The following is a 19,699-nucleotide window of genomic DNA, read 5'->3' as shown; positions in this document are numbered from 1 at the left end:
GGTGTTGGGCCGGCTCCAAACCCGGGCCCTCGCCTTTGTGCAGCAAATCCTTCACGGACTGAGCCGCCTCTCCACCCCTTTCCTCTGTTTTGTAGGAAAAAGAACATGAGGCTCTGTTCAGGGTCACATAGTCAGAGAGTGAAATGCTTGGTCCCAGGAGGCCCATTTCATTCCTGACCTGCTAAAAGTAGATGTGGGATAGGAGGAGGGGACAGTGAGGTCCTTAGCCGCCGGGTATGGTGGATTTTGGTGGCCACACTGACAGTCTGAATCTTCTTTCCCCACAGTACATCCATCCTGCAGATGCTGTGAAACTGGGCCAGGCTGAGCTCGTGGTCATTGATGAAGCTGCCGCTATTCCACTCCCCCTAGTGAAGAGCCTGCTTGGGCCCTACCTGGTTTTCATGGCCTCTACCATCAACGGGTAAGGTTCCTGGGCAGAGCTGTTACTCTTGGCTGTGATCTTGCAGATGAATTGAAAGGTAAAGAAGCTGACGAGTTTGGCCGTGCCGAACCGTTCGGTCTCAGTGTGAGTCTGGGCAGCTCCGTTCTTCCTGGGGCTTCTTCAGCAGGAACTGCCTCTTAACTTGTTCTTCTGGTCTGCTGTTAGGTGGGCGCCGTAAGATTGTAGGATGTTGGAGCCTTATGCGATTCATGCCTTCTGACTAAGTATGATCGGGGTTTAAAAAGTGCCTGGTAGCAATACCAATGTCCTATATCTTAGGATGTGGAAATGGAATATTAAAATAGCTATAGTTCGCATTAAAACAGGCTTATACTGTTGTTCTTAAAACTTTAAAATAGATAATTCACCTTGATATAGAAAAACGACAGGAATTAGGTAGCAAGCAAAAGGAAAAAGTCAGTGATAGAATGCAAGCTTACTATTGCCAAGACCTGGGTTTAATCCCTGGCACTTAGAAATTTCAAAAAGTAGGGCTTGGGGAGATGGTGCAGTGTATAAGAGTGCTTGCTTTGTTAGCATAAGGATCTACTTTTGAATTCCCAGCATCCACATAAAAAGCTAGGCATGGCTGTAATCCTATTGTTGGCAGGGGGTAGGGCTTGAGGACCAGCCAGTTGGATCCTGAGCTCGCAGCCTAACTGGGGGTGGTGATGAGGTGGGCTTCCGGTTATGAGAGCCTCTGTCAAGACGGCAGAGCAGTGAACAGCAAAGGAGGGAAACCCCCAATGTCCTGCTCTGCTTTCCACGTGCATACACGTAGTCTCATGCACTCATACACGCTTATGCATGTACCATGTGTAGACCACATACACAGAAGCACACATGAAAAAAAAGAAAGAAAAATCCCCTCATCCCAGCTATGTAGAAAGTTTGTGTATATGTTCTGTCCATTTATTTTTTCATTTATTTACTTTTTGTTTATTGTTTTGAGACAGGGTCTTAACTATGCAGACCATGGTGGCATTGAACTCAGAGATCTGCCTGCCTCTGCCTCCTAAGTGCTAGAATTAAAAGCATGTGTTACCACACTGGCCTACTCTTTCATTTTGAACAAGAACATAAAGTTTACATACTGTTGTTACATATGTATTGTGAAATTTCTCCAGGTCAGTAAAAATGTATATTCGGTATTGAAAAGATTCCTGTACAGAAATCACATCTTCGAGAGAGAATTCTGTGTTTCAGATTTATAATTGTGACTACTTAACATCAAAAGTATTTAAGTAAAACAGATGGTTTACCTTTGGTTGTAAGCTAGCCTTGGTAATGCTTGCGCCATCTCTGCAGCCCATAGGCTTTTACCTTTAAAGACATCTTTATTGTGATGTGCTTTGCGTGCTCTAGTACTAACCAGTGGCAAGTGTGTGAAAGTCAGGACATCTAGCCGCCCAGTGTGTCGGCTTCTGTGGTTGGCTTTTTCACTTCACTCCAGTGCTCTCGGGGTTCACTCATGTAGCTGTGCCCGTATTTCTTTCCTTTGTGTGGCTGGATTGATGCTCTGCTGTGTGGAGAGGCCCTGCTTACTCGTCTGTGAGGACATCTGGTTTTTCTGTCTGTTTGGCTATTAGTAAAGCTGACAGGCACATTTGTACACAGGTTTCTGTGTGGACTTGTTTCCAGTCCTTGTGGACATTGCAACTGAGGAGTGGGATCACTGTGTCAAACGGAGACTATAACCATCTGTCAGGCTGCCAGATTGTTTTCCAGAGCAGCTGCAGCACCATTTAATTCCCAATGTTTCAATAACTTGTGGCCATGCATGATAAAAACAGCAACAAAACTCCAAACTGAATGGAAAATTGCAGAAACAATTCATGTTTTGTATAATTTGTATTAGGTTATATTGTTAAAAAAGTTATTACTAGTTATTGCTGTTTGGTTACTGTACCTCATTTGTAAGTTAAACTCTACATTGATGTGCATGTGTAGGAAAACCATGGCATGCATGTGGATTCAGTTCTACTGTGGAATTCCCCTGCCTAGGGACTGTGCCATGTGAGGATCTGAGTTCCCACTTACACACTTGTGTATTGGATGCTGACTCTGAAGTGATGGCTCGCTCTGCTGTTCATGTGTTTGGCCCTGATAACTCATGATGCTGAGGGTCCTCTGCTGGTTTTCCTTCTCTTTCCTATCTCTGCCTCCCTCCTGTTCTGGGGATTGAACCTAGGCCCTTGCACTTGATAGGCAAGCACTCTATCACGGAGCTACGTCCTCAGGCTGCTCTGCTTAGTTTTCTGATTGGATTATCAGTCTTTTTAGTATTGAGGTGTAAGGTTTATATTCTAGGTACAAGACTCTTATCAAATACATTATTTACAAAACTCAATCTATTTTGTGGGTTTTTCACTTTTTTGATAACATCTTTTTAAACATAAAAATTTGTTTTGTTGCTTTTGTTTATTCATGGATTAAAATTTTTTTAAAAAAGATTTATTTATTATTATGTATACAGTGTTCTGTTTGCATGTATCTCTGTAGGTCAGAAGAGGGCACCAGATCTCATTACAGATGGTTGTGAGCCACCATGTGGTTGCGGGAATTGAACTCAGGACCTCTGGAAGAACAGCCAGTGTTCTTAACCTCTGGGCCATCTCTCCAGCCCCTAAAAATTTTTTTTACATTGTGTGTGTGTGTGTGTGTGTGTGTGTGTGTGTGTGTGTGTGTGTGTAAGGTGGTGGGTGTTTCTGTGTGTCATAGTTTATGAGTGGAGATCAGAGGACAACTTGCCAGAGTCAGTTCTCTCCTGTATGCTGGTCCCAAGGATTGACCTTAGACCATCAGGTTTGGCAGCAAGCAAATCTTAGCCGTCCTGCCGGCCTCATTTTTTTTTTTTTTTTTTTTAAATAAATAGGATTCCTTTGGAGAAATTTATGGGGTAGTAAGGAGGAAGAAAACACTTCAACTTTGCAGTTTTTGATCATTCTGTACAAGTAGCATTTGTGTAAAAGGAAACATTCTTAGCCTTGGAATGTAATAACGAAAACTATGAAATTATGTAATACTAAATTAAAATAGAAAATCACCAACAGTGTGTGTCCTGTGACCACATGAGCTTGGACTGCCAACAAGGAGGAGATGTTGAAAAATGAAGAGCTGGCTCAGTGAGCAAATTATAAATGGCTTAATGTTTTCAAGTTTTAAAATTACGTGTTGTAGCAGGGCAGTAGTGGTGTGTGTGTGTGTGTGTGTGTGTGTGTGTGTGTGTGTGTGTGTGTGTGAGAGAGAGAGAGAGAGAGAGAGAGAACTGCCTCCGGTATTATTCCTAACCCCCCTGCCTTGTTGGAGACAGAGCCTGTTGTATGCTGCTACATACACCAGGCTAGCTGCCTCTCAAGCTTCCAGAGACTCTTCGGTCTTTGCCTCCCATTTTGTTGGTGGAGCATGGGATTCCAGACATGCTCCCAAGCCTTGTTTTAAGTGGGTTCGGGGGATCCAGACTCAGGCCTCACTTAACCCATTGAGCCCTGTATCACCTCTTAGGTGAAGGTAATGTAAAGACTCATTTGACAGGGCACCGGAGAGATGACCCAGCGCTTAAGAGCACTGACCGCTTGTGTAGAGGACTCGATTCCATTCCAGGCACCCAGGCTCAAAACCAATTGTAATTCCATGTCCAGGGGAACTGATGCCCTCTTCTCAGTGGGTACCAGGCATGCACTGATACACATATATACATGTAAGCAACATTTATACTCATAAAATTAAAGCAAATAAATCTTACAAAAAGAATCACTTGGGTGGTAGATTTGTTTGATTTTCCACATGTGAAAAGGTCTCAGTTCATATCTTCACGTAACTTCTAGTAGAACCGACTGATAGTGACTGTAGCATTGTTCCAGTTTCACTGGCTAAATGCTTTGTTTACAGCATCTTTCAGGCCTTGTTCTCAGATCACAGTCCTGTGAGATGTGAAGGACAATCCCCTTTGGGGATGAGGATGATCAGGTTCCCCACCCAAAGGTGCTGAAGTCCATACTAGGGCTTGACTGTGAGCCTGACTGGTTCCTAGCCAACTCACATCTTGGTTCATCTCCTAAGGCTCTCCTTGGGACAGATGTGTGCTGTGCTGGAAGTTCAGATGAGCAAGGCTGTCTTGATTTCATCTGGAGATCTCTGCTTGGGCAGTAGATGGGGACCTTATGTCTAACTGCCTTTGTCTTTCTCTAGGTACGAGGGCACTGGCCGGTCACTGTCCCTCAAACTCATTCAGCAGCTGCGTCAGCAGAGTGCCCAGAGCCAGGTCAGCACCACTGCTGAGAATAAGACCACAACAACAGCCAGACTGGCCTCAGGTACCTAGCAGGCCTCGCACCATCTTACCCTAGGACTCCTGGCAGTACCAAAACTTGATGCTGTCTGAAAACTCGAGTCCTAGGACGTTACAGCTTTTTTGAGAGGAACTGTAGTCCACTTGCCAGGTGGGAACTTAACTTGCGTCTTCAGATTCCTGGGGCCTTTTGGTCCCTACTCAAAGATACAGGTAGGGTATATTGACTTAGTAGGAGTCTTTTAGGTTGGGGTTAGAGCTGAGTGAATATCTAACCCAAAACACCTTAAATCACCCACTTTAAATTCTGGAGCCATGGATATCTGGATACTGTGTCTCAGATCAAGTGGAATATCCTTATTGCTGTTAGATGCTGTATGAGTAATTGTCTCTAATTGTATGTGTTGTGGGTGACAGCTCGGACATTGCACGAGGTTTCCCTCCAAGAGTCAATCCGATACGCCCCTGGGGATGCAGTAGAGAAGTGGCTGAACGACCTGCTCTGCTTGGACTGCCTCAACATCACCCGGATAGTTTCCGGCTGCCCGTTACCTGAGGCCTGTGAGCTGTATCCTCTGTCCCTGGCCCTGTGAGGGCTGAAGCAGTTGGAGAAAAGGGTTTGGGCTCAGTGCAGTGGCGTGTCCCTGCAGTCCTTGCCTTGATTTGGGAGACAGAGGCAGGCGGTTGTGGACCCACGAATTCAGGGCCAGCCCAAGCAAAACAATGAGCAATGAAATAAGGCATTTCATTGTGTCCTGTGTAATCCTGGCTGTCCTGGAACTCTGTAGACCAGGCTGGCCTTGAACTCACTTCTTCTTCCAAAGTGTTGGGATTAAATCAGGCATGGGCCTTTAAATTATTATTATTATTATTATTATTATTATTATTATTATTTTTAAGGAACGTTTTCTAATTTTGTTTCTCAGGCTTCTCCACTGTAGTTTCTGGTCAGGATACTGGACTCCTATTCCTTATGATGGGGGAAATACTATTCTCAAACTGGGGGAATTTTTTTCTGATGTGTCTTGTTTTGGGTTCTCTGTGGTTTTGTTCCTGTTGCTTAACTCCAGACCAGCTACTACGTTAACAGAGATACTCTCTTCTGCTACCACAAGGCCTCTGAAGTTTTCCTCCAGCGGCTCATGGCCCTCTATGTGGCTTCTCATTACAAGGTGACCAGCTTGCTCTGACGTGCCCTTCAGTAGGGAGCAATCCTCACGTCTTCCCAATCCTGTTCCTCAGGGGTCTAGGTGGCCACTCCATTGGGACTTAAATGTGTCAAAGCTGGCAGGGTCCAGTGATCTTTTGGAAGGGTCATATTCCCTATTATAGCTTGTGTGGTTGGGTCAGACTTTGGACACAGTGTTTCCGAGTCAGTGAGTGGGAGCTAGAGGGTGGGGGCAGTGTTGCTCATCTTTTTTTTTTTTTTTTTTTTAAAGATTTATTTATTTATTATGTACACAGTGCTCTGCCTGCATATATGACTGCAGGCCAGAAGAGGGCATCAGATCTCATTACGGATGGTTGTGAGCCACGATGTGGTTGCTGGGTATTGAACTCAGGACCTTTGGAAGAGCAGTCAGTACTCTTAACTGCTGAGCCATCTCTCCAGCCCAGTGTTGCTCATCTTAAGGGGCACTGGTATTGCCATCCAGCAGACTGCCCGAACCGATGGGCTGAAGTGGGATCAGCACTTGAAGCCCCGAGGTGCTTTCTGGCCTGAGGCCAGCTCCTCCTGTTGAACGAAGGAGCAGGGGCTCTGACTTAGTGGAGTGGAACACAAGAGCTAATAGCGGCTTGGAGAGGTTGCTTCCCGAGTGGCTGGGTATTACAGCATTTTCATGAACAACCTTTGAGGGGAGGCTGAAGACTTGGTCTTAATTGTGGTGGCATGCTTTCCTGAAATAGCAAGTAGCCTTTCCTCTGGAGGAGTTTTACTTCTCAGCTGTGAAATAAACAGTGCCAGATAACTCGGCTCCATGACCTCAGCATGGAGCCCGAGAGGACAGGCCGGTAGGTGCGGGAGGCCCACTCCCCCTGCAGCCATGTGGAGTCTTGGCTTGCACAGTGATAGAAGGGGGCTTTGCGAGGCTTTGGAGCTGCCGTCACCCATGGATGCTCAGTTGCTCATCAAGTAAAGGATGATGTAAGGAGTGCGTCGCACTGACCCATGTGTGTGCCCCACAGAACTCTCCAAACGATCTGCAGATGCTTTCTGATGCGCCTGCTCACCACCTCTTCTGCCTTCTGCCACCCGTGCCCCCTACCCAGAATGCCCTGCCGGAAGTGCTTGCAGTTGTCCAGGTACAGAGCAGAGAGAAGCATGGTGTGGCATTGGCTTGGGCATTCGTGTGGACAGGGAAGCTGTTAGGTCCTGACTTGGATCTAGGTGAGTGGGTCAGTTGAGGCAGTAAGGACATGCACTGGAGAAAGCTGACATTCTCAGAAACCTGTTCACGGTTGGAGAAAAGGCAGAACTGTTTTTTTCCTCTTTATTACAAAAGCATTGCACGATTCTTGTAAACTTAAAGGCTACATGGAGAAAGAAGTTTAACTCCTGGTATGTACGCATGCGCTCCCCCCCCCCCCCCTCTCTCTCTCTCACATGCATATACACCTGCCATTTTTCCTTCCCATAAACTTGGGATTATAGATGTCAGACTTGGCTGCAGTGTGTCAGTGTTTGTAATCTACATAACATTTAAAAGCTTCGTGGGGGGCTGGAGAGATAGCTCAGAGGTTAAGAGCACTGACTGCTCTTCTAGAGGTCCTGAGTTCAATTCCCAGCAACCACATGGTGGCTCACAACCATCTGTAATGAGATCTAGCGCCCTCTTCTGTATATATAATAAATAAATAAATCTTTTTAAATAAAAAATAAAAAAAAAATAAAAGCTTCGTGGGGCTTTATTACATGATCAGACAGTATTTGTCTCACCACTTCCCTGTCGCAGACTTGGGTTCTCTGGAATTTGTGCTGCTCCATATAGAGCTGCATGTATATCCTGTGTCTTAATTGGTGTGTGTTTAAGTGACATGCTGCTTGACCTCCATGGAGACCCTTTTGTGCTCTGGCTTTTGCTCTTGGGTGCCTTGTGAGTTAGTAAAAGCCTTCGACACAGTAATGAAGCCTCTTGTGGTCAGTGTCGGGCTTGAGCCCCAGGGTAGAAACAGTGGCTTAGAAAACCAACACAGGTTGATGCTTGGGATCTGGGGCTAGCTCGTGCCTTGCTGTCCTGTTTCCCTCAGGTGTGCCTCGAAGGAGAGATTTCTCGCCAGTCCATTTTGAATAGCCTGTCTCGAGGCAAGAAGGCTTCAGGGGACCTGATTCCATGGACAGTGTCGGAACAGGTGAGGGAGGGACTGTCCCTGACCTGTCTAAGTGAGCAAGCTGACTGCCAGAGGGTGTTTGTGTTGCTAAGCCTCTGGTTTGTGTCTCCCACAGTTTCAAGATCCAGACTTCGGAGGCCTTTCTGGTGGACGGGTTGTTCGAATTGCTGTTCATCCGGATTATCAAGGGGTAACACGTCCTCTCTTCTGTCAGACCTTGTGTGTTGCTGTATGATGGGCTCCTTCCTGGCAGCTTCTTAGGGCAGTGTACCTGTGTGCCTGAATAAAAAGGTGCTTACGGCGGGAACATTTAAGGTGTACTTGGTTCTGGAGAATTTAGCCAGAGCTTGGGGTGGGCAGGTGGGCAAGATTGGTGGTATACAGTCCTTTTCCCATCTTAGGACCCAGGCATGTTGGAGCAGATTGATGGTCTGTAATTGCCTTCTTCGCTTTGAAAGCCTCATTGAGGAGTCAGCTGGACAAGTGTCGTCCCTTTCTGACAGTGGCACAGCCAGCATCCTTAGACTTGGGTTGCAAGTGGGCTGGTCTGATGTAAGAACTCAGCACACCAGCACCAGCTTTAACAGCGTCGGGTTTTATTGATAACTGTTTTCAAAATGCAGTTTGACCCAGAGCAAATGCTTTAGAAGCAAGACAGCATGGCTGAGACAGACTGAGAATGACTTCCCTCTTCTGTTTTCCTGTGTGTGCTCATAGATGGGCTATGGCAGCCGAGCCCTGCAGCTGCTTCAGATGTACTATGAAGGCAGGTTCCCTTGTCTGGAGGAAAAGGTCTTTGAGACACCACAAGAAATCCACACTGTGAGCAGTGAGGTAAGCCTGTTCCGGCAGAGCCCCAGTCCTGGGACTAAGAGGATGGGTCTTTGGGTTCTTAGCCATTTGGGCAGCCAGCCACTTTCTCCACCCTAACCCTGGTAGAGTGTCTCAGCCTAGTCACCAGCGTCATCTGGTGCCACAGCAGAAACTCTGGGAGAGGAGTGCGGCTTACCAGCCTGCAAGTGTGCCGCCCGGCAAGTTGGAGAAACTGCTCTCCAGCGGCCTCTGTGTTGGCATTAATCCAGTGACAGAGTTCCACTTGCCTTGCTTAAGGGGACCTGCACTAGTGACTTACAGACCTTCACAGATTTGTATTGGATGCCCAAGGGAGAGCTGCCTTGGGTGAGCTTGTGGGCTTTGATTTAGCATTGGGCTCAGGTGGGTTACTCTTGGAGGTGACAGACTCAATTTCATGCTTCATTTTCAGAACCCTGCCTCTGTCCCTTTTAAAGTGTATTAGGCATTGCTAAACTGGTGGTCTTTCCTTGTGTTCTAGCATGGGGACGCTGTGATTTCACACATGCTTAGGTGTGTGGAGTACTGGAGGCGATCACTTGACTCTTGGGGTCCTGTTTGAAAACCATAGGAACACACTAAGAAATCTGTGTTTTGTTGTGTGGTGTACTGGACGGCTTGAGACCCTACTGTCCACTCTTGCTTTGCTAAGGGGATGGTGTTCTCTTCCTAGGCCGTTAGCTTGTTGGAAGAAGTTATCACTCCCCGCAAGGATCTGCCTCCCTTACTCTTCAAGTTGAATGAGAGGCCTGCAGAGCGCTTGGATTACCTGGGGGTTTCCTATGGACTGACCCCCAGGCTTCTCAAGTAAGTGCATGTTCTCTGGCACCAGCGCATGGCAGTGGGAGAAGACATTTTTGTGGGCGGTGTCTCCCTTCACAACTGGGGTCTGTGTTGATGTCCACTGCCTTGTGCTCCTCCTGGCCCTTCTCTCTTCATCTCTCAGCTGCTTCACAGAGGGCACAAATGGTGACCCCCTTTCTTTCCTTTTTTTTGTAGGTTCTGGAAACGAGCTGGCTTTGTTCCTGTCTATCTGAGACAGACCCCAGTGAGTGAGGCTTGGGGCAGAGGGGGGGTTGGGTTTGTATCTGCAGTTGGCACAGAGCATAGCTTTCTCCTTGGTTGTGCCCTGGGCGGGTGTTCCTGTGCTTTTGCAAGGGATTACTCTGATGGACAGACAAACAGCTATCCCCTTTCAGAGGCAGGTTGGCACAAAATGATTCCTCCGTGACACCTGACAGGTCTGGTGCATCCTTGGCTATGCGCTTCATTATAAAGTGGTAGGGGTGCACATGGGCTTTGTCAGAGTGTAGGCTCACTCTGCAGGCTGGAATTTCCCTGAGTTTGTACAGCAGAACTGAGTTCTGTGGATTTCTGAAGGAGAGAGGCGGACAGCAAGCTATTGGGAAAGTGGGTGAGAACAGCAGTGAGTTCACATGATGTATTTAGTGCCTATGGAGGAGCAGCCAGTGCATGGGGCAGCTGTGAAGCTTGTTTTCCAACAGGTAGAAATGGCAAACAGCAGAACACACAGGCGCTTCTCAGAGTGGCTTGTGCTCTGAAGTCCTCAATGCTGATTGCAGCACAGTCACCTCGACTGCAGCTTAACCCTCAGCCAGGTGTCCGGAAGGGGCCAGGACTGAAGAAGGTGGTTGGGGCTGGAGGGAGATGGAGTCTGGGGAGAAAGTTCTAAGCAATCTCGTTCTGAAATGGAAGTTTGAAGCCATCCGATACACCACACAACAAAACAGGAGACGTTTCTTGGTGTGTTCCTGTGGTTTCCAAGCAGGACCGTAGAAGTCTAGTGCTCACCCTGGTCCTCCACACACCTAAGCCTGTGTGGCATCGGGTTCTTTGTTCACTCCTGTCCCCAGCACTAAAATGGCATCTCAAGGCAGCATGCACTCGGTGAAGGGATGCATTCTTAGAAGCTCCTGGAATCACATAGAGAGAGGACAAGTGACCACTGGCTTGCCAGCACTGGTGTTCTGACGGAGTAGGCCTTGGTACCCAGGTGGAGATAATGGGAGGTGTGGATACAGGCAAGAATAGACATTCTCTCCAGAATGGAGGGAGCAGAGAGATAGCTGTGGGGGTTGGACACGAGGGAGGACTTGTCGGGTGGAAGATTCTTGATGTGTGTTTGTTCACCACGGAGATTCTTTGCAGGGGTGCAGGCAGAGAGGGCTGACTGCAGGGGTGCAGGCAGAGAGGGCTGACTGCAGGGGTGCAGGCAGAGAGGGCTGACTGCAGGGGTGCAGGCAGAGAGGGCTGACTGCAGGGGTGCAGGCCTTGGGGAGGCCGGGAGGCTGAAACCCGGGATTTGGAGAATCGGCAGCACCTCATCCCTCCCTACAGGAGGGCAAGAATGAGTGTGGGTACAGCAACTGAGACAGTGAAGATGTCTGATTGCTTCCGTTTTCAAGGCCCACAGTGCTGAAGGGGTAAGGGGGTGTGGCTTTGGGAGAGTGCAAGGCTGGTGTGCAAGGGCAGTGGCGAGTGTCCACGTGAAGTCTGAAGTGAGACTGCTGGAGACGTGAGTGCTGGCGGCAGCTGGTAGCAGATGGGCTAGTGCTTGTCCAGACAGGGATATAAATGGGCAGTTGTGTGCAGGAAGGATGTAAACCAGTGAGCCACATGGGCTGGAGGGTGTCTTGTGTCCTTGTGCCTTGAACTGCTCGCTCGCTCCGACTTGGCTCTGCCATTCTGTTCTCAGTGCTGTGCAGCAGAAAGCCATTAGGTGCTGTCATGCAGTTGAGACCTTGTTTATGTAGGGGAGTCCAGAAGGGTGGCCTTCACCACTGAGGGAAGCTTGAAGCCTCGGAAGTTTTAGACCTGCCTACGCTACATAGCCTGTACATGTACACTGGCTGCCTGCTTAGTCTCTGGGTTTGTGGGGAAGTTCCTGCTGTATAAACACCATGAGTGCGCTGACAGGATGCTGCCTATTGAAGCCTTCGTGGCCCTGAGTTCAGAGTCTGCCTGCAAGGAGTGGGTGCAGAGCAGAAGTCAGGCCCGACCTGGAGACTTGCCGGGCCTGCTCCATTTCCACGGCCTTATAGGAGGTGGCCTGCAGTGTGAACACTAGAAGTGCAGGTGTGAACTGAGGCCACAGGGGCAGTGTGGGAGCACCAAGTCCTTCTCTGTGCGGTTGCTCTTAACCACCAATGGGACGCTCTGAGAAGGGAGTTGTTGGTGCCAAGCAGGAATGAATGTGTGTTCCCTAGAACGACCTGACTGGAGAACACTCATGCATCATGCTGAAGACATTGGCTGATGAGGACGAGGCTGAGCAGGGAGCTTGGCTTGCAGCGTTTTGGAAAGGTGAAGGCCAGTGGAGTGGAGAGGGGACAGGGAGGTGGCAGCCCAGGGCCCTCTAGACTGCTAACTGCCGCTGGGCCCTGCAGATTTTCGAAGACGGTTCCTGGCCCTGCTGTCTTACCAGTTCAGCTCCTTCTCTCCGGCCCTGTCTCTGAACATCATTCAGAACAGGAACATCGCGAAGCCAGCCCAGCCAGGTGAGCTGCTAGCCCAGGAGCTGAGGGCCATGTCTAGTCTGCGGTCTCTCCATGTTGAATAGGCCTGTTCCCAAGCCTGGCCTCTGTCCAGGCCGTGACTGGACAGCAGGGGTAAGAGAAGTTCACACAGTGGTTCGCTGTGGGACCTGGTTGAAACCTGGCTCTGAAGGAGCTAGTCAGACTCTGGGGCTCTGTTTCTTCAATTGTGAAATTGCTCTAAGAGTATGCCATCAGCTCTCTGGGGCCAGTGTGTGGAAGAGCTTTATGCATATAAATCAGTGTAGTTGGGTGAAAATTTAAAAAGTTGTATAAGAGGTCTTTTTTTCCCCGTTAACAGTTTTATATGTGTCTATGTACATTTTTATGTATGTGTATATCTATGTCCACACACATGTTCCTGTGTGTGTGTTTACTTATCTCTTGCTGATTATATTTCTATGGGAAAATCTGGGTTCTTTGAGGTGGGCAGAGCATGCACTTCCCTAAGCTGAACTGGAGGAAGAGTGAAGTGGGGAAGGGTGCAGGTGTGTCCTTGGACTGCTAGGGCACGAGGGGCCTTTCTTTGACCCTGCATATTGGTGGCTTCTGCACGGCCAGCTCAGGATTGTATCGACGGCAAGCTATTTCAAGAAATTCTTTTCAGAGGTTTATTTGTAGACTATTTATTTTGTCTGCATGTGTCCAGGTGCACCACGTGTGTGCCTGGTGCCCGTGGAGGTCAGAAGAGGGCATGGGAGTTATGGGTGGTTGTGAGCTAATGTGGGTTCTGGGAACTGAGTCTGGGTCCTCTGCAAGAGCAACATATGCATGCTCTTAACTGCTGAGCCACCCGGCCAGCCCCTTCCTGGTGGCTTTGTGTGGTGGGTCCTGTCTTGTGAGGGTTGCAGACTGCCCTGACTCACTGGCCCTTGTCACACGTGCAGCCCTAGGCCGGGAGCATCTGGAGGCGCTTTTTCTCCCCTATGACCTGAAGCGGCTGGAGATGTACTCTCGGAACATGGTTGATTATCATCTCATCATGGACCTTATCCCAGCCATTTCCCGCTTGTACTTCCTGAACCAGCTAGGGGACCTGGCCCTGTCTGCTGCCCAGTCGGTAGGTCACCTGAGACTCCATGAGGGAGAGCAGAGGGTGGTGGAGTTGTTGGTGCTGGGCCTTTAGCTGAGTGCTTAGAGGTGGCTTTGTGCCATGAGCTCTGGCAGAGCTGATGGCTGGTCCTTCTCACCTGCAGGCTGGGGTGAGTCATGGTGCTGTAGTTAGAGGTGGCTTTGTGCCGTGAGCTCTGGCAGAGCTGATGGCTGGTCCTTCTCACCTGCAGGCTGGGGTGAGTCATGGTGCTGTAGTTAGCAAGCAGATTTGCTGCACTTGGAGTCCATACTCCCTCCAGCCCACTCGCTGCCCTAGCGGAAGCCCAGGCTACCCTGGACTCAGGCTGCAGTTGTGAAGTGTGTTTGTCAGGACAGTCTGAGCTAGAGTGCATTTCAGGAAGGCGTGTTTCTTGGTGCCTTAGTGACAGGATGAAAGAGAAGAGACCAGATAGCACTACTGCTCTCTGATTCCTGCCGGATAGCCTCATCAAAAGACAGTTCCATTCTCAGGGCTGTTTTAACGGGAAAGGCTGTCTTCAAAGCCAGTTGATTCTCCTTCCTCCAGGCTCTTCTCTTGGGGATCGGCCTGCAGCACAAGTCTGTGGATCAGCTGGAAAAGGAGATCGAGCTACCCTCAGGCCAGTTGATGGGGCTTTTCAACCGGATCATCCGCAAAGTTGTGAAGGTAACCTTGGTCCAGGAACAGGCAGGGTTTTGGTCTCTTTTCACTAACACAACATGCCCACTCTTTGTTTTTAACAAGTACTAAAAGTTAGATGTATTTGCTGCAGATTACACACACACACACACACACACACACACACACACACGTGGGGGGTGGGGGGTGTTAGAGTGTCAGCCAGTGCCTGTGAAGGGCTGGATTCCATCCTAGAGATATCACTGCTGGAATTTGGTATATCCCCAGCCTGTTTCTATGCTTGCCATGTGAACATCTGTGTGCCTAAGGTCTGGAGCATTGCTTTGAATGCTTTTCTTTAAGATCTAAATGCCTTGGTGAGGAGTGAGTGACTGACCCTTGCTGCTTCTGCATCTTTCTTCCTTCATGTTGTCTTTGTAGCTGTTCAATGATGTTCAGGAAAAGGCCATTGAGGAGCAGATGGTGGCAGTGAAGGATGTGGTCATGGAGCCCACAATGAAGACCCTGAGTGATGACCTGGTACGTCCCTGTGTTCCCTGTGGCTGCAAATGTAGACTGTCCTCCTCCACGGCTTCAGACCTGTCCTGCAGGCTGGAGGTGCTGGTGCATGCCTGGCATCCCTGTACTCTGAGGCTGAGAGACGGGAGAATTGTTCCAGATCAAAGCCAGCTTGAACTAGATTTTCTGATCAGTCTGGGATACAGAACAAGACTTCCTCAAAAGAAACAACTAAAAAAGCTGGTCCTTTGCCCTAGTCCAGCTAAGTGACAGCATTCTGTAGGTCTAAGCCAGCGTGCCTCTCACTTCGTGTGGGAGTGTAGGATCGAGCAGTATTGGTGCACACATTGACTACCCTTTCAGATACTTTTCCAGATGCATACTTGATGGGTGTGCATACTGTGAAACTCTAGTAGCTGCTTGTAGTGTTCTGAGGATACCTCGGAGGGAAGTGTCTTTCCTCCTTGTCACACCCTGCTTCCCCGTCTCCTGGGCCGTGTGAACTCCTTGTCTCTGACCCTCTCCTCTGCCTGTGGACCACAGGATGAAGCAGCAAAGGAATTCCAGGAGAAGCACAAGAAAGAAGTGGGGAGGCTGAAGGACATGGACTTCTCTCAGTAAGGCCCCTCCCGCTCACGGGAAACCAAGAGTTTTTCCCTGGCCTCCGCGGCCTGCAGAGTCTGCTCCGGGTGTCTCCTGCCCCAGGCCCCACATGCTCAGAAACCATTTCAGGAGCACTGCAATGGAGACCTCGAAGTCTGTCCATTTCCTTGGACCCAGAGTTGTGCTCTCTTGATCACATGGGTTGTGTTGCTCCTCAGGCCCCTCCAGGAAGGATGTTGAGCAGAACACCCACTTTGAGTAGTCCCTTCTCCAGATTTGGCTTTTGCTTGTGAATTTTTGAAAATTGTTTGAAGAGTTCTACCACCCGAGCTCCCTGCTCCAGAATCCTGTGTACAAGGCCTCGTGCCCTTGAAATGTTCCTTGAGATGTTTCCTCCCCTCTCACCTAAGGGCTGACAGGTCTCACAGTCCTGGTGCTTCAGGCCTTGCCCCATAGCTCTAGGCCAGGCACCACTCAGCTTGTCTGCACCCCATCATCGATGATGGTGATCGGGCAGATGGGGGCGGCCAGGGGCCCATTTCAGGGTGCCAGACTAGTTTCTGCTTGATGTGCCGGCCGGACGGCTTCATCTGAGAGAAGATGGTGCAGGGTAGGGAGGGGGAGGCCGGCAGGGCAGGGGCTGTGGTCGAGTGAGCACAGCGATGGCAGGGGCAGTGGTGAAGGGAGCTGTGCCAAGGCTGGCCCCTCCCCCGACCTTCAGGTGACTGTTGTGTCCGGAGGGGCCGCACCTCGGGCCTGGTCGTGCCTGTCCCTTCGTTCCCATTAGCGCAGCTCTTCCGTGTCTCCTGGTAGGAAGCGGCTGGTGTGGGCATCGGGTCGCCTTCATATTTCTCTTAAGCAGTCTCTTTTGACGGGCTCTTTACAGATACATAATCCGTGGGGACGATGAGGAGTGGAACGAGGCTTTGAGCAAAGCTGGGCAGAATGCCTCCATCGTTAGTTTGAAAAGGTAAGGCCGGTGTGTCCCCCACACCTCCAGTAGGCTCTGTAGCTTTCCTGGGAGCAGGAGGTGGGAGCACATGCTGAGGGAGGTGTCCTGTTCCCTTCTTCCTCTGTTCTCTAGAGTCCCCTTGGTAGCTCATCTGCAAACCAGGCAGCATCGTAGGCTCGGATCTCTTCTCTGCTGTGCTCAACAGCAGGGCCAGGGCTGAGAGAGCCGGCCTGAGAGAGCCGGCCTGAGAGAGAGAGAGCCGGCCTGAGAGAGCCGGCCTGAGAGAGCGAGCCGGCCTGAGAGAGAGAGAGAGAGAGAGAGAGAGAGAGAGAGAGAGAGAGAGAGAGAGAGAGAGAGAGAGCCGGCCCGCTGCTCTGTCCTGGTGCTGTGTAAGCCGTGAACAGTGGCACAGGGGCCAAGTGTTTGCATGGCTTCTTTACAGCAGTGAAGACGGCCAGCGTTGGCCAGGGGTGTCCACTGCAGACTCATTTCAGTCACCAATTGCCCTTCCTCTGAGCCGCTGCTTCTCAGAGCCCTGGGTCCTAGAGTCCTTTCCATTTTGTTGACACTTCCCGTAACAAAAATTAAAAACGGAGAAACTGAAAAATAATGTTTGAAATTACTAATAGTATGGGTTTGGATTTAAGTTTTTGGCTGTGTTTTTTTCTTTTTTCAATGCTGGGGATCAGGCCTAGGGCCCTGTATGTGCTAGGCAGGTCCTTTACCACCAAGATAAGTCTTTTTTTTTTTTTTTTTAATTTATTTTTATTTTATGTGTGTTGGTGTTTTGCCTACATGTATGCCTGTGTGAGGGTGCCGGATCCCCTGGAACCGGAGCTATAGACAGTTGTGAGCTGCCATGTGGGTGCTGGGGATTGAACCCTGGTCCTCTGGAGAGCAGCAGTCAGTGCTCTTAACCTCTGAGCCGTCTCTCAAGCCCCTCCAGGCTAAGTCTTGAGAAAGACATGTTTTCACTTTGGCCAGTCCCGTCTCTGGTGTCTGCCTCTACAGTTACTGTGGTCCCCTCCCGCCTCGTGCCGTGTGAGAAGCAGAACATGTGCAGGAGACAGAGAGTGGCAAAGGCAGAGGAGGGGCCAGTGCTCAGTGAAGACAGTTTGACTTCCCAGGGCACCCCGGGTATCCTGAGGTCACCAAGCACCCTTCTTCCCAGCATCTCAGCGGCCAAGTGATGAATTTGCAGATGGTGCTGTAGCTCCCTCGGGACTAGCAGGAGAGCTGTGTGTGTGCCCAGGGCCAGCACACATGAGCTGCCATGGCTGCTTTGGGCTTGTGGGAAGGGTGAATTGTTGGCATTGCCATAGTTACCTACCGATGAGGTTTGTGGGAGCGTTTGGGAAGGTTGAGTGATGAATTCCAAAAAGTCAGGGATTGCCACACCATCTCCATAAGTCACTCCAGCACTCTGAAGGGTCCAGTGCTGGTGGCAGCCGGATCCTCTAGGGGCCTGCTGTCAGCCTGAGCTCTGGTTTGAACACTCTGACAAATGCAGGAAGCTCCCTCATGCTCTAGCCATGCCAGTGGCTTGACTATCACAACAGGCCTGGGAATAAGCCCACTGTGGAGACTCCTGGCTCTGAGCTCTGCAGAGCCAGCCTGTCCCTCAGCTCCCACTGAGATTGCTGGTGAGGGCCTTGTGAGTCATGCCAGCCCATGTGGTCCATGGACTCAGGACCTGGAATGCAGGTGGTGAGGTGAAGTACTCAGGTCTGTCCTTGGATGTTCTTTGAGGCCTGCTGCCCCATCCCTTTTTTAAAATAAGAATTTTATGAGTGTTTTGCCTGTGTGTGTGTGTGTGTGTGTGTGTGTGTGTGTGTGTGTGTGTATGCCTGTGCCATATGTGTGCCTGGTGCATGTGGAGGCAGGAGGGCGCTAGATCCCTGGAGCTGGAGTTAACAGTAGTTGTGAGCTACTGTGTGGGCACTGGCAGCTGAACCCTGATCTTCTGCAAAAGCAGTGCTTTGAGCTGGGAATGGTGGTGCACATTTTTAATCTCAGCACTCAGGAGGCAGAGGCAAGCAAGCAGATCTTTGTGAGTTCAGGGCTAGCCTAGTCTAGTGAGTTCCAGGCCAGTCAGAGCTACATAGAAAGACCCTGAAGACCCTGGCTTGGGAACAAAAAACAGTAGTTGCTCACTCTGAACCATTGAGCCATCTCTCCAGTCCCTTACCTATCTTATTAATTTCTCCACGAGGTACTTGATGTATGTAATGTTATAGTCTCCGGATGCTCTGTCCTCATAGGGAGTCTGTTCCCAGGGCAAAATGCCATGAAAGAATCTTATCTCCAAGGGCTTCTGACTGGAAGGTTACCCTGGCATGAGGCAGTGACTCCCAAGTCACTACTACTGGGGGTTTGTGCTGTTGATTTAGGAAAAATCAGCTAATAGCAGTGCCTCAGGAAGGACACAGGCTTTCCTTGAAGATCCTGTGTCTGTACGAAGAACTGCCGTTAGGGCCCCTGGGGTGATGTCGGGGGTCTTTGTGGTGGGAATGGTCTGTCATGGGACTTAGATATTCGAGCTCTTATGATAGGAGACCTTAGTGCTCTGAGGAGAACTCTGCAGATGCTGACCTCAGTCAACCTGGACCTTGTGACGTGGTCCCTGCATGAAACCTGCTTGCTGTCCTTGGAGGTTCGCAGGGAACGGGTCTGGGTGACGAGTTTGTGGGTCATTTTTCAAACAGCAGCCTCTGGTGATGCAGATCTGTGCTGTTAACGCTTTCTGTCTATCTCTGGTGCTGTGGTTTTTCCTCCAGTGACAAGAAAAGGAAATTGGAAACAAAACAAGAACCCAAACAGAACAAGAAGTTGAAGAAGAGAGAGATGAACAACAGAAAGGACTCGAAACTGAAGCGGAAGAAGTAGCGAGGCTGGAGGAGACGCCGGACTTGAGCTGTGTTCGGCTGGGCAGCGATGAGTCCTTGGCAGAGGCAGGCCCGTGATTCCCTCTGTCCTCTGTGGCCGAAGACTCCCGTCTCCAGCTTAGAACTCGGTGGGCAGGGAGGCTCTGGCCCTGTCGGGGCTGTCACTCACCCCAGGGCCACGGTTCCACTTCGGGCCAGGTTTTCTTCCAGGCTCTTCCCACTCGGGGATGCTGCACTGGCTCCTGGCCTTCGGCACCTCCCAGTACACAGCCTCCTGGTGCAGTGCTCTGTCTCTCTGAAGACTTGTCCCAGCACTGAGGCCCAGGTCAGCAGGACTTCTGTCCTTCTGTTCCGTTCCTGGCTGCAGTGAATCTGCTGTCCTCCGTGTCCCAGGAACACCTGAGTCCTTAGGTAGGCAGCAATGTCTGAGCACCTAAATGAAATGCCTTTTGGTTACTTCTTCGTTTGGAGAGACTATCAAGAAAGACTCTTGCTAGCAGAAGGGAGGGGAGGGAAAGAATCTATTTTTAATAAATGACACACCATAGAGCATTTGCCTGTGGTGCTCATAAAGTCTA

The 19,699-nt window shown here is 49.9% G+C and overlaps 1 protein-coding gene across 1 annotated transcript in view; it reads left to right on the top strand.

Annotated features, from left to right (window-relative positions):
• Nat10 (N-acetyltransferase 10) overlaps nt 1-19,699 on the top strand; it is a 44,847-nt gene extending 25,148 nt beyond the window's left edge. Inside the window, exons 12-29 of the mRNA XM_059261019.1 lie at nt 288-424; nt 4,637-4,761; nt 5,154-5,304; nt 5,812-5,908; nt 6,924-7,040; nt 7,986-8,087; nt 8,182-8,256; nt 8,784-8,900; nt 9,592-9,725; nt 9,918-9,966; nt 12,146-12,242; nt 12,326-12,436; nt 13,360-13,532; nt 14,091-14,210; nt 14,604-14,702; nt 15,225-15,298; nt 16,171-16,254; nt 19,014-19,699. Coding sequence (XP_059117002.1) covers nt 288-424; nt 4,637-4,761; nt 5,154-5,304; nt 5,812-5,908; nt 6,924-7,040; nt 7,986-8,087; nt 8,182-8,256; nt 8,784-8,900; nt 9,592-9,725; nt 9,918-9,966; nt 12,146-12,242; nt 12,326-12,436; nt 13,360-13,532; nt 14,091-14,210; nt 14,604-14,702; nt 15,225-15,298; nt 16,171-16,254; nt 19,014-19,122 — 1,971 coding nt within the window. The 3' untranslated portion in view covers nt 19,123-19,699. The remainder of the gene's footprint in view (nt 1-287; nt 425-4,636; nt 4,762-5,153; nt 5,305-5,811; nt 5,909-6,923; nt 7,041-7,985; nt 8,088-8,181; nt 8,257-8,783; nt 8,901-9,591; nt 9,726-9,917; nt 9,967-12,145; nt 12,243-12,325; nt 12,437-13,359; nt 13,533-14,090; nt 14,211-14,603; nt 14,703-15,224; nt 15,299-16,170; nt 16,255-19,013) is intronic.

The sequence above is a fragment of the Peromyscus eremicus genome, chromosome 4 (assembly GCF_949786415.1).
Source record: "Peromyscus eremicus chromosome 4, PerEre_H2_v1, whole genome shotgun sequence".
Classification (NCBI taxonomy): Eukaryota; Metazoa; Chordata; class Mammalia; order Rodentia; family Cricetidae; genus Peromyscus; species Peromyscus eremicus.
The sequence above is the reverse complement of the archived record's forward strand: the minus strand, read 5'-3'. Positions and strand labels throughout refer to the sequence as shown.